At 37.0% G+C, this 23,320-nt stretch overlaps 1 protein-coding gene across 2 annotated transcripts in view; it reads left to right on the top strand.

The window, feature by feature from the left end:
• Phf8 (PHD finger protein 8) overlaps nucleotides 1–23,320 on the top strand; it is a 127,160-nt gene that overhangs the window by 28,344 nt on the left and 75,496 nt on the right. For both annotated transcript variants that reach the window (XM_028772653.1, XM_028772652.1), the window contains exons 7-12: nucleotides 229–415; nucleotides 1,980–2,142; nucleotides 16,814–16,901; nucleotides 17,502–17,608; nucleotides 19,429–19,520; nucleotides 22,176–22,265. In XM_028772653.1, coding sequence (XP_028628486.1) covers nucleotides 229–415; nucleotides 1,980–2,142; nucleotides 16,814–16,901; nucleotides 17,502–17,608; nucleotides 19,429–19,520; nucleotides 22,176–22,265 — 727 coding nt within the window. The remainder of the gene's footprint in view (nucleotides 1–228; nucleotides 416–1,979; nucleotides 2,143–16,813; nucleotides 16,902–17,501; nucleotides 17,609–19,428; nucleotides 19,521–22,175; nucleotides 22,266–23,320) is intronic.

Raw genomic sequence — 23,320 nt, 5'->3', positions numbered from 1 at the left:
TTAGTAGTAGGAATGGCCAGTAGAAGGATTTGGAGCTAGGATTTAGGATTGGATTTGGAAGCTGAGTGGAGCAGGATTACTGTTAAACTTGTAGGAATAAATGTTGTTATGTACCTTTGAGTTCTGTGGAGAAAATGATTTTTAAAATTTATCTGACCATGGTATTTTATTCAGACTTAAACCTTCAATTTTCAGTTAGCTCATGTTTCTTTTCACTTTCTTTACTAGACTTTCGAACCTTGTGGAAACACCCAAGATTGTTCGCAAGCTGTCATGGGTAGAGAACTTGTGGCCAGAGGAAAGTGTTTTTGAGAGGCCCAATGTGCAGAAGTACTGCCTCATGAGTGTGCGGGATAGCTATACAGATTTTCACATTGACTTTGGTGGGACCTCAGTTTGGTACCATGTGCTTAAGGTAGGAGTGAATATGACACCTGGAGGCAGCCAGCCATATCTGCCTCTCATATTCTATCTGGGTAACACTTTGAGATGATTAACTCTATCGTGATAATTCTGAAGACTGAATTCCTGGGTATAAGGCCATTCTAGGTACTGGTAAGGGGACAAGAAGTTTTTCCCCTGAGATACAGAACTCATTTCTTTACTTCATGGTCTGACAAAGAGATTAATGTGATTGATGTTGCACTTCTGGGTGTGTCTCTATAATTTTGATGCTTAAGCAAAAAAGTTGTTGAAGGTAGGCATGGTGGCTTCTGCCTATAATTTCAATGCTTGCTAGGTTGTGACAGGAGGCTTGCCATGAATGAGAGGTCAGCCTGAGCTTTATGCTAAGTTTCAGATCAGCTTGAGCTCCTGGGGGAGGGAGACATGCAGCACACCCTAGGCTGCACCTCTAGCACTAAAACTTTTTTTGAGGTCTAGGAACATAGCTTAGTGGCATAGTACTTACTTAATGTGTGCAAGGTCCTGACTTCTATCTCTAGTACTGCAGAAGTAGATTTTCTTTGAATAGCAATAAATATTTAAAATATTCCATACTTTCTTAAATGAAGGAATTCTATTTCTCCCAATATGTATGAAAAGTCTGTATTTACTGTAGAAATTTCTTGGTAACATGAGCTTTCCCTCCCTCAAACTTTAATATATGTACCATAGAATTCATCTACTTTCTCCAAAGTAACCAAAGTGAAGTGGCTGTATTTTTTTTCCTGAGGTATTTAGGAGTAGTTCCAGACATAGTGTCTCCTTATCTCTAATAATTCATTATTTAGTTCTTAACAAAGGTATTTTCTTGAGTAATTACATGACAGTTATCAAAATAAGGAAATTGATATACTACTATTATTAGCTACTCTCCTCTGGCTGTCAGTGTTTTCATTTGTATAGTACACACACCTAGTTTTGTCACACATCATAGTTTTCTGTGTTTAAATTTTTGATGTATTAGCTAAGCTACAGAGTTGTCCTTATGCTGGGATGTGGTTCTTTTTCACCAAATTATCATATGATTATCCAAGCAAAACACAATTAGCAAATAAAATATTCTTCCAACAGATAATCAGTCATCTAATGAAATATAATCTTCTAGAAGTCCTTGAGCAGTTACTGAACTTTTAAACTTATTAACTTTGATTGCAGATATGAAAGGAACACTGTATAACTAGCATTTAAAAGCAGACTCAATTTTCTTCTCATCAGTAATAATGGGCTTAAATTCTAGGGCCAGTAGTATTGATCTTACCTATAGAGGCCATTTTTAATTTGGTATTATATCTAAAATAAGAGCAATTGGTATATATTTCTCCTAACTTAAATAGATTTAAATACCCCTTTCAAATTATTTTTGGAAAATTTGAGCAGTTTATCTAAAAATGTTTCTTGATGGGTTTGGGAAACAACTCTGGCATACTGATATGGTTGTGGGTGGAGACTGGGAGAAAGATTTAACCATTTGGAACACCCTTCCTCGAGAAGGACTTTTCTTTTAAGTCCTTTAGTATGATATCTTTTTATTTCAGGGTGAGAAGATCTTCTACCTGATTCGTCCAACAAATGCTAATCTGACTCTCTTTGAGTGCTGGAGCAGCTCCTCTAATCAGAACGAGATGTTCTTTGGTGACCAGGTGGAAAAGTGCTACAAGTGTTCTGTGAAGCAAGGACAAACACTGTTTATCCCTACAGGTCATTCCTGGGTTCCTCTGGAGGGGAGGATGGGAAAGGCAGAACGAAGGGAGATAGTGGTACTGTACCAAATCCTGTCCATAATTTATTAATCTCATTATGTGACAACTCTTTTTCTCATCAGCTGAGAGGTTAAGAACTAGACCTCAAGAAAGTTTATATGTTTGCCAGTAGGTAGTATGGTTTCATGTAGAGGCTGCAGATGACAGAACAAGCAGGAGGAGGCTGATGGACCATTGTATACTGGGTTAATGTCAACTGGGTATACCGATAGAGAACAGGACTCAGCCCTGTGACTCTAGAGATACTAACTCAGAGGCTGATGTGTTAGTCTATAACATTGAATGACCAAGACAGAAACATTCTTTGTTAATAATTCATGCCTGGGTATTACTTACAGAATTTTTAGGTCTCATGTGGAGTCTGAATTTGTGTGCATTTTGCTAGGCAACCATTCTTCCACTGAGCTATGTCTTGAGCTGAGTATGTACATTTTGGAAAAAAAAAAGCCCTGTTGTCTCAATTTGGGGAGAGTTGGTATCTAGAAGCTAATTTAATCTCTTATGAACAATTGAATATCTTAAATGTTTCTTGATTATATAAAAATCATTAACATTAAATTATCTTGAAATGTATAGGGTAATACTCTTATTGAATGTGGGCATAATGAAACACACTTAGAATCTCAGATACTTGGAAAACTGAGGCAGGAAGATTATGTTTTCAAGGCTAGCCTGGGCAACTTAGTGAAACTCTACTTAAAATAAATATTTTAAAGATTTTTTTGTTATTTTCTATTATAAGGCCTCACTACATAGATCAGGCTGGTCTTAAACTCAGAGATCCACCTGTCTCTGCCTCCCAACTGCTGGGATCAAAGGTGTGCCACTATGCTCAGCTTAAAAATAGTAAACAAATAAATAAATGGAATTCTCGTGAAATAACATGGACCTGAAAATTTGGAGAGTTTTAATTTAGCATTAGGTTTCCTTAATCTTTGTAAGGCTACTTGCATTATCTAGCCCATGTTTTTACCAACAAAGCCATCTTGCCAGTCTGTATTCCATATTAGATGAGTTGTGGTTGTCTATGCTTTTCAAAGAAGTACTATATTGATGGATTCTTTTATTCCTTCTCTCTCTTCCTCCCTCTCCCCACTTTTGTTCATTCCTGATAGTAGTTACCTGTGTCTTCTCTTTTACTTCTGTCAGACTTCTAGAGGTTTATCAGTCTTGTCTGATTTTTTTTCTCTTTATGTTTTCAACTTTGATTTTTATGTTTATCCTTATTTTCCTTCTGTTTGTTCTGAGTTTATTTTATATTATTTTCCTAGTTTTTTTCCGAGTCTTGAGATGGATTTTATATTATTAATTTCAGACTTACTTTCTTTTGTAATGTGAGCATTTAGTGGTATAAATTCTCAGCACCAGTTTAGCTCTTAGACACATTTTTGCTATCATTTTAATTGTATTAAGTGTGCCTTTGTGGAAAATGAGATAGAATTTATATGCCATAAAATGTACAAGTTTAATAGTTGTTTTTAATATACTTATACAGTTGTATAACTTTATGCCAGGGATAATCACTTTAAAAAGAAACACTTTCCCCATTAACAGTTTTTATTCGGCTCTTCTCCCAGCCTGGGATTTAAAAAACCTATTTATTTTTAATTTCCTTGTATATCAATTTTCTTCTTGAGTATTCCACATAAATAATAATTTTGGGATAGGCTCTTATATAGTCTAGGCTGGCCTTCAACTCACCTGGATAGCTGAAGTTGGCCTTCAACTATTGATCTTCCTGCCTCCACCTTCTGAGTGGTGGGATTATAAATGTGTACCATCTTTACTTTTCTTTTTTTTTCCTTTAGACAGATTTATGTGATCCTGGAATCTGCTATGTAGCCCAGCCTCACCTCAAACTTGCAATATTTTGTCAGCTTCATCAGTATGTGATTACAAACGTGGCACCTCACTTTTTTTAAGGGCAAAATAATTCTTCTACCCCCTGCAACAGGGTCTCATGTATTCAATAATCAATGTTGCTAGGTAACTAAGTGTAACCTTGAACTTCTCCTCCTCCCTCTATCTTCTAAGTACTGTGATTATAGACTTGCATTACCATGCCTAGTTTTTTTTTTTAATTTTATGTAGTGCTAGAAATCAAACATAAAGCTCTGCTCGCATTAAGCAATCCATCTACCAGCTGAGCTATAACTCCAGCCACTGCAAAATAGTATTTCATAATGTGGTTATGCCACATTTTTCCCTTTCTTTTAAAAATGTTTTATTAACATATTTTGTCCATAGTAGTGGGTCTCTGTATGACATTTCTATACATGTATATAATGTATTTCATATTTGTCATTTTCTGTTGTCCCTCTACCACACATGCTAACCTCCTTACCATCTGGTTCCCTTTCTACTTTCATGTCTTTTGTGAGTGTGTGAAACCTAGTGAGTTTCATTAGGGCTGTTAACAGGAGCATATTAGGAACTTTGCCAGTGATTCCTTCCTTTCTACCATGGAAGAAAATCTCTGTTTATTGAGTTTTTGTGAGTTTCACATCATATACCCTAGTCCCGTTCATCTCCCTATTCCCTCATATCTGTCCTTCATCCTTGCTAACTCCCCACCGAAATAAAATACACACAAACAAACAACAACAACAAAAGCATAGAAAATATCTCATCATGGAAGCTGTAGTATGTCACAGTGTGCCCCACAGTATATCCCTATGTCTACACATCTGCACTTGGAAATATTGCAGTGTGTCATTGATCTAGCTCAAGATCTACAATATTGGGTCTTCATCTTGTTGCTCTGTGTTGTGGAGATCCTTCAGCTTTGGATTAGTGAGACTGGCCCTTCCATTTGAAGATGATACAGATTTTGGGGTGGATAAATTAAGAGCCCTGGATTTGGGCCTAAGTGGTGTGGTAGCTGAGCTGGTCAGCCTGCCAAATAGCCCAATCTTGTGAATATCTTACATAAGAGTTCAAGAATATAAAATAAATCAGCCATGTCATGCCTGTTTGTTGCACATTGTCCTCCCCTTCCTCTAGCCACATTATGTTTGTACTCACCAACTGATAGACATTTAAGTCTTTTGTCTTTTTTTTGGTGGGGGCAGATACTGGGGATTGAATGCAAAGCCTGTGAATGCTGTCTAAGTACTCTACCACTGAGCTAGTTCCATAACCCCTATTCATTATTTTATTCAAAAAATCTTTTTTGAGATGAGGTCTTATAAAATTGCCCAGGTTGGCACTGAGTCAACCGTTTAGTGTAGTCAGGCCTCAGCTTCCTGAGTAGCTAAGGTTATAGTTATGAGTCAGTCAGTCTAGCTTGGAATCATTTTTGGCTATTATGAATAATGCTACTATGAGTATTCATGTAAAACTTATTTTGCCAACATAATGAGTTGACTATTCCTAATTAAAAATCTGGAATCTAGGCAGGCTGTAGTGGCACATGCCCTTAATCCTAGTACTTGAGAGCCATAGGCAGGAGGTTCAAGGCCAGCCTGGTCTAAAGAGCTAGTTCCAGGATAGTCAGGGGTACACAAAAGAAATTGTATCATGAAACAAATATCTGGAACCCAGCAGTATCTTTTTTTTTTAATGTATCTTAAAAAGCCTGAACACCCCTCTCTCCAGAATCATGTTTTGTTGAATTTATTTTCTATGCCCAGTATGTGTATACATAGTTATACATTGTAAGGGTGTTTTCTATATTTAGACCTTTTTTCTATATTTTGCCTCTTTTCATCTACAGACAAATTACTGTCCTGAAAAGGACACACTTGCGGAATAGTCAACTGATTATATCTGCCAAGACAGAGTAATCAGCCCTTAATAATTCTGCATCACTAGGTCTGTCAGATGATCTAGGGCCAGAAGGTTGAAGATAGGATGCTCCAACGTTTTGTAGTATAGGGACTGTCCAGGCATTCAGCAGTCTCTATAAATTGGTTAAGTTTTAGAAGCTATGCTTTGTGCTTCCCATAATTTGAGTTAATTCAGTCATTCTGGATTTCTGACAGGGTTGAAGACTTATAGTCTCATAGCCAATCCCGGCTATTTACTTTGAGAGAAAAGATTTGAGAGGATGGTTTTCAGCTGACATTCATTCTAAAGCCAAGAAAAAACCCAGATTCAGAGCTAAGTCTTTTAGTTAGGAGAGATGACAGAGATTCTGATTAGTCAACAAAATGATGGACTGGGTATCTTGTAATTTGTATCTTGCACCTTACTGATACAAATTGGTATAGTTATGCTCTAATTGTATTTTGAGAGAAAAGTTTCATCTTAACAGGAAGAGTGATATGTAGGAGGAGCTAAGGTGGGAGGAGTAAGGAGAGGAAGAGGAGGAGTAAGGAGAGGAGGAGGAGTTAGGAGATGGGGAGGGGGACATGGAGGCGGATGTTCGAGTGTCTCTGCCAGTCAAAGATAGTTGGTATATCTAGGTTGGGTATTGGGTTACACTTCTGATTGTATGGGCATCTTGTTATTGAGTATTACCACACTTAGAAAGCCTTTGATTAACATTTTTTAAAAAGTTACTAATAAAAAAAAGAAAAAGAAGTATCTTAAAAAGCCTGAACACCCCCCTCCCCAGAATCATGTTTTGTTGAATGTATTTTCTATGCTCAGTATGCATATACATAGTCCTTTGTGAGTGCACTTATGTGTTGGTGTATATGCATATCAGAGTCCAGAAATTGACATCCATTGTCTTCTGTGGTTATTATTTATTTTTTAAAATACATTTGAAGCCGGGCAGTGGTGGCGCATGCCTTTAATCCCAGCACTTGGGAGGCAGAGGCAGGTGGATTTCTGAGTTCGAGGCCAGCCTGGTCTACAGAGTGAGTTCCAGGACACCCAAGGCTACACAGAGAAACCCTGTCTTGAAAAACCAAAAATAAATAAATAGATGAATAAATAAATAGATAAATAAATAAATTTGTAATTTTAGTTTTTTTTTTAAACGAATCTTTTACTTACACGTAAGGATGTGCATCAAGTGCTTGCCTTGTTCCTCCTGGAGGGCTGAAGATGGCAAATGAATCCCCTGGAACTGGAGTTAAAGACAGTTGTGAGCTGCCATGTGGGTACTGGGAATTGAGGCCTGATCCTCTGGAAGAACAACCAATGCTCTTGTCTAGCCCACCACCTTAACTTTTTGAGACATAATTTCTCACTAAACTAGACTAGCTGTAACAAGCCCGAGCAGTCCTCCTTTCTCTAAGATCTGCAGTGTCTGAGTTACAGACATGTGCTACTGTGTTTAGATTTTTACATGGGTGCTTGGGATCTGAATTTAGGTCCTCATGCTTGTATGGCAAGTACTTTACTGACTGAGCCTTCTCCTTAGCTCTGAAACCTTTTGGGAGCCAAAGCAACTCTGTAAATAGAAAATTTCATATCATCTGACTGTGATGAGATCATGCTCAAAGACGTAAATGTAAAAGTAACTTTTATTCACCTGATGTAATTGTCATCTCGGCAGAGGCTTGCTTCCTCTGTCTGCTAACCAAGGCCTATTCCTGGAAGCTTCTAGCCTCAATACAATATTTTCTAGTCCTAGAATGTTTTCAGCCTCAGAGATTTACTGCTGAATAAGATCTCCCCTTCCTAGTTCTTTCTGAATTCTGGCTGGCTGGTTCAACTCAGCTGTTTTGGCTCAGAACTCCTCTACAAGCTGACTGATTCCATCTGACTTCTCTTAGCCTTTCCTGAATGGCTCTGCTTGGCCTCTTACTAACTGTGGCAATCTGTTCTTATCTCCTGGCTCCTTCTTTTTTGGGTTGTTCTGTCTTCATCTGTGTCTGGCTTGTTTTCTGGCAACCTATCTCTGTACAGCTGTACTGGTAAAATTTTCTCCTTCCTTTTTGGGCTGCCCCTCAAGTAGCTCCCTTTTCCTCTCTACTCATGAGAGTTACACATATTCTATTCTGTCAAATCTATGGAGTTACCACATGATAGACGCAATCTTCTACCAAACAGATATGCAAGAAAACTGAAAATACAAGCTACCTAAATTTTCTGATTCATCACTTTGTCAGCCACTCAATTAGACATCGGGGTTTTTTGTTGTTGTTTTTTATTTAGTCAGGAAATTAAAAAAATGGATTTTACAGCAATGTACTTTCCATGACCACATATGTGCAAGATATGTTAACATAAATATGTTTATACTCACACACTGTATGACTGACAGTGTATCACCTCAATACTCAATGATTACCAATACCCAAGTCATCCAAACCAAAACTAAATAGAGAGAGGTTGGAGCTAACTGATGTCATAAACCCATGGACCTAACATTTCAATCAAACATAAAAGAATATTTCTTCTTCTCAACAGCTCATGGAACCTTCTCCAAAATTGACCATATACTCAGACACAAAGCCAGTCTTAGCATATACAAGAAAATTAAAATAACAGCCTATCGTATCAGACTACAGTGGATTACAAAGCTGAATATTACCAACAACAAAAACATCACATTACACACATTTTTCAGTATATTTATTAAAATTTGGGAATCTTAGGTATTTGTCATTATAATTACATTATAGGTAAAATAGTATCATAGAGTTTGAAGGGGAAACTGAGTTGTGTCTATATTTGAAGCAATTCTATATAAGCTAATTTTATATACTTCAAGAATTTTAAAAATCATTTTGAAGATTAAGCCCCCACCAATATTCTACATTCTTGTTTCATTACCAAATATCAGATATGCACTTTCCTTTCAGCTTTATGCAAATGGGCTAGAAAAATGAATCCCAAGAGTAAGGACTCATTGCTTTGCAAATTGACAGAAAGCTGCCATTATTGCCAATGTAAATTAAGTCACATACTTTCATATTGTTTAGTTAGACATCAGGCTTAAACATAGCTGCTTCCTTCTACAAACTTTACCTTCATTGTTAGGGATTAAAGATGTGTCCTAAGGGCCTGTCTGTATTCCAGCCAGAGAGATTAAAGGTATGTGCTAAGGCTGAGCCACACAACTAGAAACAGGTTTTTCTAATAACACAGTCTCAGGGTATAACACAACCTTGGGGTTCACAGTGTGATCAATTACCCTGCAACATGTAAGTGCATTAAAGTATGTAAATTTTACTTCAGACTGTTTGTATAAAGTACGTTCCAGTCATAAACAAGTATCTCATTCCCAGAATAACTGTTTTTATCCTCAAGATATATGCATATTTGTAAATACTACAAAATTTTAAATATATCTCAAGTCTGAAACATTTCTGATTTGAAGTATTTTAGGTACCTTGTATTTTCACTTTTCTTGCTTATCTGTTTTGTAGAAGATTGCCTCTATCATGCGGTAACTCCATAGATTCCTTTTTGAGGAGTTGCCAAGCTATTATCCAATAATGTGCACTATTTTACATTCCAGGTAGCAAAGTATAAGGGTACCAGTTTGTTCATATCTTCTCCAATACTTGTCATTTCTGTCTTCATGATCATAGCAATCCTAATGTGAGTAAAATATAACATCAAGGTTCTAGTTTATGTTTCCCTAATGACTATTAATGTTGACCATCTTGCAAAAATACTTCCTGTAATTTATAGATCTTTGTTCTTTATTTTTTGTGAAATTCTTTATTCTTTAATTAAATAGTAATAACAGTATAACTATTTATAAATAAATAGTCTTACTTAAATACTATTTAATTATTAAATCACCTAGTGCCCCTCACAAAGTGACCATCACACAACGACCATTACATGAGTTATATTTTTTGTACTTTTAGCAGATATATTGTTCAAAAATATTTTTTCTCATTTTTGAGTTTGTTTTTTGACATTATTCTTTTCTTTCTTTCTGTTTTTAATTTTTAATTTTTTTTTTTTAAGACAGGGTTTCTCTATGTAGCCCCGGCTGTCCTGAAACTTGCTCTGTAGTCCAGGCTAACTTTGAACTCACAGAGATCTGCCTGCCTCTGTCTCCTGAGTGATGGGATTAAAGGAATGTGCCGCCACCACCTGGATTAACATTATCCGTTTTTCTCCTTTTTTTATTGGATATTTTATTTATTTACATTTCAAATGTAAGTTTGAACTTTCCAGTTTCCCGTCTGGAAATCCCTGTATCCCATCCTCCCTCCCCCTGCTTCTATAAGGGTGCTCACCCACCTGCCCACCCAATCCCACCTCACCACCCTGGCATTCCCCTACACTGGGGCATGGAGCATTCCCAGGACCAAGGGCCCTTCCTCCCATTGATGCCTGACAATGCTATCCTCTGCTACATATGTGGCTGGAGCCATGTGACCCTCCATGTGCACTTTTTGGTTGATTGTTTAGTTCCTGGGAGCTCTAGGGTGTCTGGTTGGTTGATATTGTTGTTCTTCCTATGGGCTGCAAACCCCTTCAGCTTCCCCAGTCCTTTCTCTAACTCCTCCATTGCAGACCTCATGCTCAGTCCAGTGGTTGGCTGTGAGCATCTACCTCTGTATTTGCCAGTCTCTGAAAGAGCCTCTCAGGAGACAGCTGTATCAGGCTCCTGTAAGCAAGTACTTCTTGGCATCAGCAGTAATGTCTGGGTTTGGTGTCTGTATATAGGATGGATCCCCAGGTGGAGCAGTCTCTGGATGGCCTTTCCTTCAGTCTCTGCTCCACTCTTCGTATCCATATTTCCTCCTGTGGGTATTTTGTTCCTCTTTCTAAGAAGCACTGAAGCACCCACACTTTGGTCTTCCTTCTTCTTGGACTTCATATGGTCTGTGTATTAAATCTTGAGTATTCTGAACTTTTGGGCTAATATCCACTTATCAGTGAGTGCATGCAGTGTATGTTCTTTTTTGACTGAGTTAACTCACTCAGGATGATATTTTCAAGTTCCATCCATTTGCCTGTGAATTTCATGAAGTCATTGTTTTTAATAGCTGAGTAGTATTCCATTGTGTAAATGTTCCACATTTTCTGTATTCATTCCTCTGTTGAAGGACAGCTAGGTTCTTTCCAGCTTCTGGCTATTATAAATATGGCTGCTATGAACATAGTGTAGCATCTTTTGGGTAAATGCCCAGGAGTGGTATAGCTAGGGCCTCATGTACTACTATGTCCAGTTTTCTGAGGAACCACCAGACTGATTTCCAGAGAGGTTGTACCGCTTACAATACCAGCAACAATGGATAAGTGTTCCTCTTTCTTTACATCCTTGCCATCATCTGCTGTCACCTGAGTTTTTGATCTTAGCCATTCTAATTGGTGTGAGGTGGAATCTCAGGGTTGTTTTGATTTGCATTTCCCTGATGACTAAGGATGTTGAACATTTCTTTAGATGCTTCTTAGCCATTCAGTATTCGTCAGTTGAGAAGTCTTTGTTTAGCTCTGTACCCCATTTTTAATAGGATTATTTGGATCTCTGGAGTCTAACTTCTTGAGTTGTTTATATTGGATATTAGCCCTCTATCAGCTGTAGGGTTGGTAAAGATCTTTTCCCAATCTGTTGGTTGCTGTTTTTTCCTATTTGCAGTGTCCTTTGCCTTACAGAAACTTTGCAATTTATGAGGTACCATTTGTTGATTCTTGATCTTAGAGCATAAGCCATTGGTGTTCTGTTCAGGAAATTTTCCCCTGTGCACATGTGTTTGAGGCTCTTCCCCGCTTTCTCTTCTATTAGTTTCAGTGTATCTGGTTTTATGTTGAGGTTCTTTATCCACTTGGAGTTGAACTTTCTACAAGGATATAAGAATGGATCGATTTGCATTCTTCTACATGCTGACCTCCAGTTGAATGAGCACCATTTATTGAAAATGCTGTCTTTTTCCTACTGGATGGTTTTAGCTTCTTTGTCAAAAATCAAGTGACCATAGGTGTGTGGGTTCATTTCTGAGACTTCAATTCTGTTCTATTGATCTACCTGCCTTTTTCTGTACTGATTCCATGCAGTTGTTAATTACTATTGCTCTGTAATACAGCTTTTGGTCAGGGATGGTGATTCCCCTAGAAGTTCTTTTATTGTTGAGAATAGTTGTAGTTATCCTGGGTTTTTTGTTACTCTAAATGAATTTGCAAATTGTTCTTTCTAACTCTATGAAGAATTGGTTTGGAATTTTGATGGGGATTGCATTGAATCTGTAGATTGCTTTTGGCAAGAAGGCCATTGTTACTATATTAATCCTGGCTTGGAAGATCTTTCTATCTTCTGAGATCTTCTTTGATTACTTTCTCCAGAGACTTGAAGTTCTTGTCATACAGATCTTTCACTTGCTTGGTCAGAGTCACACCAAGGTATTTAATATTATTTGTGAATGGTGTCATTTCCCTATTTTCTTTCTCAGCTTGTTTATCATCTGAGTATAGGAAGACTACTGATTTGTTTGAGTAAATTTTATACCTAGCCACTTTGCTGAAGTTGTTTATCAGATTTAGGAGTTCTCTGGTGGAAGTTTTGGGGTCACTTAAGTATACTATCATATCATCTGCAAATAGTGGTAGTTTGACTTCTTCCTTTCCAATTTGTATCCCTTTGACCTCCTTTTGTTGTCTAATTGTTCTGGCTAGGACTTCCAGTACTATATTGATTAGGTAGGGTAAGAGTGGGCAGCCTTGTCTAGTCCCTGATCTTAGTGGGATTGCTTCAAGTTTGTCTCTGTTTAGTTTGATGTTGGCTACTGGTTTGCTCTACATTGCTTTTACTATGTTTAGGTATGGTCCTTGAATTCCTGATCTTTCCAAGACTTTTATCATGAAGGGGTTTTGAATTTTGTCAAATGCTTTATCAGGATCTAATGAAGTGATCATGTGGTTATTTTTCCTTGAGTTTGTTTATATAGTGGATTACATTGATGGATTTCCGCATATTGAACCACCCCTGCATCCCTGGGATGGAGCGTACTTGATCATGATGGATGATTGTTTTGATGTGTTCTTGGATTCAGTTTGCCAGAATTTTATTGAGTATTTTTGCATCCATATTTCTAAAAGGGAAATTGGTCTGAAGTACCCTTTCTTTGTTGGGTCTTTGTGTGGTTTAGGTATAAGCATAAGCATAAGCATAATCGTGGCTTCATAGAACGACTTGGGTAGTGTTCTTCTGTTTTTATTTTGTGGAATAGTTTGAAAAGTATTGGTATTCGGTCTTCTTTGGAGGTCTGATAAAATTCTGCACTAAACCCATCTGGTCCTGGACTTTTTTTGGTGGGCAGACTTTTAATGACTCATTCTATTTCTTTAGGGGTTATGAGACTGTTTAGGTAGTTTATCTGATCCTCATTTCACTTTGGTACCTGATATCTGTCTAGAAAATTGTAGATTTCATACAGATTTTCCAGTTTTGAGTATAGGCTTTTGTAGTTGGATCTGATGATTTTCTGGATTTCCTCAGTTTCTGTTGTTATGTCTCCCTTTTCATTTCTGATTTTGTTAATTTGGATACTGTCTCTGTGCCTTCTGGTTAGTCTGGCTAAGAGTTTGTCTATCTTGTTGATTTTCTCAAAGAACCACGTCCTGGTTTTGTTGATATTTTGTATAGTTCCTTTTGTCTCTACTTGGTTGATTTCAGCCCTGAGTTTGATTATTTCATGCCATCTACTCCTCTTGGGTGTATTTGGGTTTTTTTTGTTGTTGTTGTTGTTGTTCTAGAGCTTTCAGGTGTGCTGTCAAGTTGTTAATGTATGCTCTCTCCAGTTTCTTTTTGTAGGCACTTAGAGCTATGAGTCTTCTTCTTAGCACTGCTTTCATTGTGTCCCATAAGTTTGGGTATGTTGTGCCTTCATTTTCATTAAATTCTAAAAAGTCTTTACTTACTTACTTACTTAATTTATTTATTTATTTCTTCCCTGACCAAGTTATTGAGTAGAGCATCGTTTAGCTTCCATGTGTATGTGGACTTTCTGTTGTTTTTGCTGTTGATCACCAACCTTAGTCTCTGGTGATCTGATAGAACGCTTGGGATTATTTCCATCTTCTGGTATCTGTTGAGGCCTGTTTTGTGACCAATTATATGATCAGTTTTGGAGAAGGTACCTTAGGTGCTGAGAAGAAGGATGAAATTTTTTTTTAAAATGTTAAATCCATTTGGTTCATAACTTCTGTTAGTTCACCGTGTCTCTGTTTAATTTCTGTTTCCATCAGAGTAGGGTGTTGAAGTTTCCCACTATTGTTGTGTGAAGTGCAATGTGTGCTTTGAGCTTTAGTAAAGTTTCTTTTATGAATGTGGGTACCGTTGCATTTGGAACAGAGATGTTCAGAATTGAGAGTTCATCTTGGTAGATTTTTCCTTTGACGAGTATGAAGTGTCTTTCCTTATCTTTTTTGATAACTTTTGGTTGAAAGTCAATTTTATTTGATATTAGAATGGCTACTCCAGCTTGTTTCTTGGGGCTGTTTGCTTGGAAAATTGTTTTCCAGCCCTTTATTCTGAGGTAGTGTCTGTCTTTGTCACTGAGGTGCATTTCCTGTATGCAGCAAAATGCTGGGTCCTGCTAACATATCCAGTCTGTTAGACTGTGTCTTTTTATTAGGGAATTGAGTCCATTGATGTTAAGAGATATTAAGGAAAAATGATTGTGGCTTCCTGTTATTTTTGTTGTTAGAGGTGGAATTATGTTTGTTCTTCTGGATTTGTTGAAAGATGATTACTTTCTTGCCTTTTCTAGGTTGTAGTTTCCCTCCTTGTGTTGGAATTTTCCATCTATTGTCCTTTGTAGGGCTTGATTTGTGGAAAGATATTGTGTAAATTTGGTTTTGTCATGGAATATCTTAGTTTCTCCATCTATGGTAATTGAGAGTTTTGCTGGGTATAGTAGCCTGGACTGGCATTTATGTTCTCTTAGGGTCTGTATGACATCTGTCCAGGATCTTCTGGCTTTTAGAGTCTCTGGTGAGACATCTGGTGTAATTCTGGTATATCTGCCTTTATATGTTACTTGACCTTTTTCCCTTACTGCTTTTAATATTCTTTCTTTGTTTTGTGCATTTGGGGTTTTGATTATTATGTGATGGGAGGAATTTCTTTTCTGGTCTAGTCTATTTGGAGTTCTGTAGGCTTCTTGTATGTTCATGGGCATCTCTTTAGGTTAGGGAAGTTTTCTTCTATTATTTTTTTTAAGATATTTACTAGCCATTTAAGTTGGGAATCTTTGTTCTCTTCTATACCTATTATCCTTAGGTTTGATCTTCTCATTGTGTCCTGGATTTCCTGGATGTTTTGGGTTAGGAGCTTTTTACATTTTGCATTTTTTGACTGTTATTTTTCTTATGGTATCTTCTGCACTTGAGATTCTCTCTTCTATCTCTTGTATTCTGTTGGTGATGCTTGCATATATGACTCCCAATCTCTTCCCTAAGTTTTCTATCTCCAGGGTTGTCTCCCTTTCTGATTTCTTTATTGTTTCTATTTCCATTTTTAGATCCTGTATGATTTTGTTTAATTCCTTCACCTGTTCGGTTGTGTTTTCCTGTAATTCTTTAAGGGATTTTTGTGTTTCCTCTTTAAGGGCTTCTAGCTGTTTACTTCTGTTCTCCTGTATTTCCTTAAGGAAGTTGTTTATGTCCTGCTGGGAGTGTATGTGTCACTGTTTTTAGTTTAGTTTTGGTTATTTAGATAATTTATTAAAATTGAGTTAGTTTTTATATACAGGCTGAGGCAAGAGCCCAGTTTTATTCTTTGGCAAGTTGGCATGTGTTTCTTCCAGAGTATCCTGAAAACTTCTTTCCTAATTGAATTTTCTTGATATTTCTCCTTTATCACCATCACTGGTTGATTTACAGTTCAAGTTGTAGTTCAGTGGTGGAGTATTGCCTAGTATGTCCAAGGCCCTGGGCCTGCTCCTCAGTATTGCAAAACCAAAAATCAAATTAAAAAACAAACCAGGAAAAAGTCAGCTGAGCATATATGGGCTTATATCTTCCATTTATTTATATGTCTCTCCTTTTGATAATGCGTATTTTCTGATTACTATACATTTATAGTAAGTTTTGAAGTTGGGATTTGTCAGTCTTCTAACTTTGTATATCTTTTTCAAGGTTGGTTTGTTGTGATCCCATCAATTTTTTATGTGAATTTTTAGGTTTAGAATTTGCTTTGTTTTTGCTTTTAGTGGTTCTAGTTGTTTATTTGCTCTAGTTTTGTTTTGATTTTACTGGTTACTACATTGAGTATGTGTGTGTGTAAAATCACAGGTTATTGGTGATACTGTTTTATCAGTTTGAAAGGTTTTAATTGTATCTAGAGGTATAAAAAACAGTTTGAAGTACTAGCCAATATGAGAGATAAGGAGGGACATGAATCTTCTGGATAGATAAATGGATAAATAGGGAAAGGATTTAAGAAAACAAAATGTTGCAAAATTAAAGGCAAAGGGAATGAATGATTATGTTTTAGTGGTATGCATTTTAGAAAGAGTAGTTCTACCAAAAGAATGATATTCTTTTAGATAAGAGAATGTAAAGCAACAGAAAGATAATTCAAGTGGAGAGAGATGCATTTACTTCATAAATTGATTCTGTTCATGTTACTAGAATGATAGAGTAGGCCATGCTGGCTATTAACAGTAAAAAAATAATATTTTGAATCATTGGTTTGGTAAACTATGTTTAAGGAGTGAAGGTTAAACTGACCAGGCAGTGAGGTGTCCAAAGAAAGAAAGGCCTTCTTCTAGCTGTGATTTTTTTTTTCTTTCTTTATACTGCAGGATGGATACATGCTGTGTTAACACCGGTGGACTGCTTAGCATTTGGAGGAAACTTTCTACACAGCCTTAACATCGAAATGCAACTCAAGTGAGTTCTGAGTGTCCCTTCTTGTGTGCTATAGTCCTTATGTAAGTCCCTTGAGTAAGAACTGCAGTATAGTATATTGACAACAACTGGAAAGGAAAGTATCTTGGACTTTTTGTTTTTTTCCTTTTTAAAGACAGAGTTTTCTCTGTGTAGCACTGGCTGTTCTAGAACTCACCCTGTAAACTAGGCTGGCCTCAAACTCAGAGATCTGCATGCCTCTGCATTCTAAGTTCTGGGGTTAAAGGTGTGCACCTCACTGCTGCTGAGTAGTATCTTGGTTCTTAATGACAGTTTGACAAGGTTAACACTCTTGGTTATTAATGTACCTTTCACTTTGTTCACTTGGTTATTAATGTACCTTTAGGCAGGTACATAATCTTCACTTGGTTATTAATGTACCTTTCACTTTGTTCACTTGGTTATTAATGTACCTTTAGGCAGGTACATAATCTTTGATCTTAAAGTTTCTTTGTATATAGGGCTTTACAGGGTCACTGTGAGGATTAAATACAGTGGATGCATAGCACTGAGAATAATACTTGGTACATAATAGGTGCTCAGTAAATAGATACTTTTTATAGTCATTATGTTTCCTTACAGGGCCTATGAAATTGAGAAGCGGCTGAGCACAGCAGACCTTTTCAAGTTTCCCAACTTCGAGACCATCTGTTGGTATGTGGGAAAACATATTCTGGACATCTTTCGAGGTATGGTTTTCCTTACTGGCTATCACTTTTGCTAAAAGAAAGGAGGAAGAAGAGGGAATGTGGAAATTGGGAAGAGGAGGAACGGGAGGTGAAAGCTTGCTACCACTGCTGCCTTGCTATGTATATTGAAACATCATTAATATCTTAAATATATACTATAAAAATCCCAATAACCAAGATATAGCACCAGGCTAGAGGTCTATGAACAGAAATAAAATATGCTGCTTAGACACAGTGGAACTTTACTCAGCTCTAATGAAAGGTGAAATTTTTATATTTGCAGAAAATGTATGTACTAGAAATCATTATGTTAAACAAAATAGCCAGAATCAATTTTTTTCTCATATATGAAATCTAGACTAGAATTTATAGTGTGTGTGTGTGTGTGTGTGTGTGTGTGTGTGTGTGTGAGAGAGAGAGAGAGAGAGAGAGAGAGAGAGAGAGAGAGAGAAAGAAAGAGAGAGGAGAGAGGGAGAGAGACAGACAGACATCAAAGTAGAAGGGGGACTATGAGAGGAAAGAAGGTAACATGTCCAACCTTTGAGCCAAAAGATGCATATAGTTGCATGTAGCCAAGGACAACAGAAAATGATATCCAGCATGAAATTGTAAACCGACTTAAAATGTTTTGAAGTGGTTTTACAATTTATTTTGGTGACTCAGTTGCATGATTATTTAGTGTGAACTTTGAAGATAAAACATTGGGTTGCAAAGTCAGAAGATTGAACACACTTGGTGAGGGATGGGCAGAACAAAAAGATATATATATATATATATATAAAACATGGAAGTAGAAGGTGAGACTCTGGGGTAAGAAAGGGGAAAGAGGAGGGCAGTGAGTTGAGTAAGAATAATGTATGCTGATAAAGTTGTTCAAACTTTGTATTTTTTATACTGACTAAAAAATAATCATAACTATTATACCATTATACTTCACTCACTTTCTCCCCCTAATCATGCATAATTTATGTAAACTACTAATCTGTTTTCCATCCCCGTAATTTTGTCATTTGAAGAATAGTATATAAGTGGACTCATATCACATGATTCATGAGTATCCCGGATATGCATCCCTCAGGAATAAGGCCCAGTCTTGACATCCTGGCATCATTGTGGTCCTGCATATCTGCCCTGGTGGAAACCAGCTTGCTGGTTTTCATCTTTCTTGGTCTTGTCTGAAATAAAGTGAGTCCCTTGCTTAGACCTGAGAATTGATTCTTCAAGGTGACTAGGCCAGAAGGAATCAGTATCACAGTTACAAAGGACCTCATAGTCCAATGAGTACAGTTTCCTACCCAATACTTCAAGCCCTTACTTTGCCACTTTGACAGACTATCATGTAAGTATTAAAACATGGAATAACTAATGACTTATTTACTATTCTGACCAGCTTAGTACAGTAGAAAATTGTTTATAAAGCCTAAAATTGATTATTAACAACATCCTCATGAAGTAAGGCAGAACATAGACCATTTTGAGACCTAAAAGGCTGAATAATTCAATAGAAGGAACACAGGCCTTATATTCAAATGGACACAACTTTGTTTTGGCACCTACAACATGTATATCCTTGATCAAGACTCCTCAGACCTTTAGTTTCTTGAACTTTTATAGTGAACTTTGCTTACAATGTAGATATCAGAGTTAAATGACAGCTGCCTAGTGGCTAGCAAGTTTTCAGTAAGTGAACGCTATTAATCTAACAGATCTGAGGGTGTTCCCAGAATCCTCAGCATTTTCTTTGGTTGTCTGACAAAGGTAACAAGTCCTTCATCCCTCTGAATAGCTGTATTGACAGTCTTCTTTTTTTCTTGCTTTAGGCTTACGAGAGAACAGGAGACACCCTGCCTCCTACCTTGTGCATGGTGGTAAAGCTCTGAACTTGGCCTTTAGAGCCTGGACAAGGAAAGAAGTAAATATGTTTATTTCTATACCTACTTAGTAGTTCTTCCTTCCATAAAGATTATGGATAGATTTTTGGGGAGTCATAAAATCAAAGAGGCAAAAAGGCTCCTGGGTTAGAATGGAAAACTAGGCTAGGAGTCTTTATTTCTGATTTTAAGAAATAATACATATGCTTATTCTTTAGAATTAGAAATATATAGATGGCTGTAAAGAAAATTTTCACCTGTTATTTTTAACTGAGAGGAATTAGCACTAACATTTGGATATATTTCCTTTTGGTCTTTTATGTGTGCATTATATTTTTTCCTTTTTGTTTATGTGTATGGGTGTTTTGTCTGAATGTAAGTGCACAACATGCATGTAGTACCTGGAGAGATCAGAAGAGGGTGTCATGTTTCCTGGAACTGGAGTTATAGATGGTTATGAGTTATCATGTAGGTGTTAGGAATTAAATCTCTCTCCTCTTGAAAAACAGCTAGTGCTCTTAACTGCTGAGCCGTCTCCAGCCCCTTGTATGTATTTTTTGAGGGCACTGCAGGTAAAATTGGAGCCCTGCATATGCTTTGCCCCTTGTATCTCTGGGCCCCTGCATGTGCATTTATAAACATAATTGGTAGTACATTATTTATTCAATTTTGTATCTCACTAGGTTGGCTTAATTTTCTTCTGTTACTTAAGTTCCCCATAAATACTTAATTGCTACATGCTATTCTTTTTCAGGAATCACCTAATTATTTGTTAGTTGCTTTCTATTTGTTTCTTTATTTGGAGGGCCATAGTTACAGCAAATCATACAGTAAATATCCATAAGCACATGTCTTTGTTCCTTATCTCTTGTTTAGTCCTTCAGAATAGATTCCTGAAAGATCAATTACTGGATCAAAGTATATGGGAAAAAATGTAAGGTTCTTGATGCCTACTGCCAAAATGATTTTTAAGAAAATTTCCAATATTCATCTATCCAACTGAGTGTAAAACAGCTATAGAATATAATTCCTATTATCTATAATTCTTAAGCTCTCTATGTACTGATTTGGAAAGATATCCAGAGTTTGTCAAATGAAGGTACAGAATCATCTAGAAGCAACCATATGTGTAAAAAGTGAAGAAGCAAGAATTGTGTTTATATATGTTCATATTCACCCAAAGACACAATCTGCAGGATTATAGAAGCTAATGAAAAATAGCTACCAGTGGAAGAAGGTAGAATGATAGGGATGCTTTTTAACATATCTTTTTAATTATTTAATTTTTGAACCATGTAAATATATTTATTTCCAAATGTTCATTTAAAAAATTCAACCTTAAGAAATGGAAAAATAACATTGAATTCCTTTTCTTTTGGCCTAACACTCTGGGTCATGGAGCTGGCCCTAAGGTGTGGTTAATATAACCAGTGAGATTACATTGGGGAAAAGTGATTTCTCCTTTGTTAGCAGGTATCAATTGCAAATAACTTATATTGGCTAGGGGTAGGAGTTCATGTTGATTTACCCCCCCCTTTGAGTGTGTGTGTATGTGTGTGTGTGTGTGTATGTTTGTTTCTTGTTTTTGTTTGTTTTAAAGAGAGAAATAGAACAAGTTGGGTGGGTAGGATCTAGGAGGAATGGGTGGGGGGGACACACACGATCAAAATATAGTATATGAATAAATGTTTTCAAAGACTTTAAAAAATCAAAGAAATTCAAAAATAGAATAAATGTTAAGAGAGTCTCAGGATTCAGATTCTCTGTAGTCTTCTTCCTTCTGTATAATCACCTAAAGGGATAGTTTCAGACCTTGTAGATGGTTTAACCTGTGTGCATCAATCTCTTCATTTTGCGTTGCCAACATTCCCCTAATATTTTAAAACTTCATGTTTTGGGATTTCCTTTGTTTCCTGATCTCACAAACACCTGGCCTTTAGCCTGTAGTTCTGTTTTTTCATCTTCCTCCATCCTGTTATTTCTGATCCTTCCCATGAAGTATACTTCAGACTGACTCTTCTAGGAACACCAAAAGAAAGTGAGTGTATAGTTCTTAAGAACACATACCTTGAGTCAATATGGAACCAGAAACCAAGGAATGACTCAAAACAGCATGGTGAAAGGGAGCTAGAAGAGAGCAGGACACCTTTAAAAGGGCACAGGCTCATGAAAGAAGTCATTAAAAGTACATATGATTTGCATGGGAAGCATTTGCCTCCTTCCCTGCAGTGGCTCTCTTAGCCTAGAAGGGCAGGAACCATTAAAGTTACCCAACTTTATTTGGATAACTAGGGGAGGAATGGGAAGACTCTATCAAGGGTCTTCATTCATTCATTGAGTCATTCATGCAGGTAATTATGTGCTGAGAGCATTCCACATACTGTGCCAGTCCATTTTTATCGGTTTTTCTTTTGTAGTTCATGCTATTAGTGACTTAAGAAATAGTTGCTTAGAAAAAGTTCACAAACATTTTCTCCTTGGTTATAAAGGGCTTATTATTTTAAGTTCTATATTTAGGTCTGTAGTCTTCTTTGTGTATTTCAAAAAATATATTAAAGTTTTTGGTTTTGTTTGGCCTATAGACATCCAGTATCTAATTGGTTCCCTATCAGTTATGTAGAAGACTATCCTTCCTTCATTGCTTGTCCTTGGCGTGTTTGCAAGAATTCAGTTGTCTCATGCTTCTTATTTGACAGGCTCTGCCAGACCATGAGGATGAGATCCCAGAGACAGTTCGGACTGTACAGCTCATTAAAGATCTGGCTAGGGAGATCCGCCTGGTTGAAGTAAGGAGCATGGGAGGAGGGAAAGCATTTGGGAAGGGCTGAAGCCTCAAATGGCACATCAGAGCTTTGTAGTTGGTATAATGCCTAGGGAAGGAATGAGAAGGTTCTATCAAGGGCCTTATTCATTTAGTCATTCATTCAAATAATTTTGTGCTCTTGAGTACATGCCACACACTGGGCTAGAACCTTGGGATATGAATGATATAGTGCCTACCCACAAACATAGTTAACCTCTATGAAAGTGTTTCCTTGTCTCTAAAATGAGATTAATATCTACTCAAAGTTGTTAAGAGGATTAAATAAGGCAATGTGAATTGAAAATTGAGTATAGTTCTTTGTATGCAGTTGGCACTTAAATTCTAATGATAGACTATAGTGATAGCTATAGTTGTTACTTTTAATACTTTGACTTAATCTCTGAATTCTACAAAATAACAAACTCAGGTTGAAGGCATGCTTCAACAGGTGGCATACACCACAAGGCAGGAGGTATAGTAGTAAGAAACTCAGAGAAGCCTGGGTTCTGGTTCCTGCTCTTATTTGAAAGCCTTTCAGAGTTCCAGTTTCCTGATCTGTAAAGTGAGGAATAACTACCAACCTTTCAAATCTTTGGTAGAATTGAGAGGTAATATAGAGCCCCTCACACAGTGCCTGGCAGAGTAAGTACTCAATAAATGTGAGTCATTGTTATTAATAAACTTTTTAGCAAAGAGAAAACTCAGTGTGGGCTGGTGAAATAGCAGAGACGCCAGAGAAAAATTGGACTTGAGGATGTTTAAGCTGTCTTAGGAGCTGTACAAATCTATTTAGTGCCTAAGAGATATGTATTTGTTTGTCTTTCCCTCCCTCCTCTACTCCTCTGTGAGTGTCCTCCCTCCCTCCCTCCCTCCCTCCCTCCCTCCCTCCCTCCCTCCATTCTTCCTTCCTTCCTTCCTTCCTTCCTTCCTTTCTTCCTTCCTTCCTTCCTTTCTTTCATTGTATATGTATGTATGCACATATATGTATCCATGCTACAGGGTGGTTTGCTTCTAGAATTTGGACTTCTGGCCTCACTG

Source organism: Grammomys surdaster, unplaced genomic scaffold (genome assembly GCF_004785775.1).
Source record: "Grammomys surdaster isolate TR1022 unplaced genomic scaffold, NIH_TR_1.0 216, whole genome shotgun sequence".
NCBI classification, from domain to species: domain Eukaryota; kingdom Metazoa; phylum Chordata; class Mammalia; order Rodentia; family Muridae; genus Grammomys; species Grammomys surdaster.
Note: the sequence above shows the minus strand (reverse complement) of the source record. Positions and strands in the feature narration are given on the sequence as shown.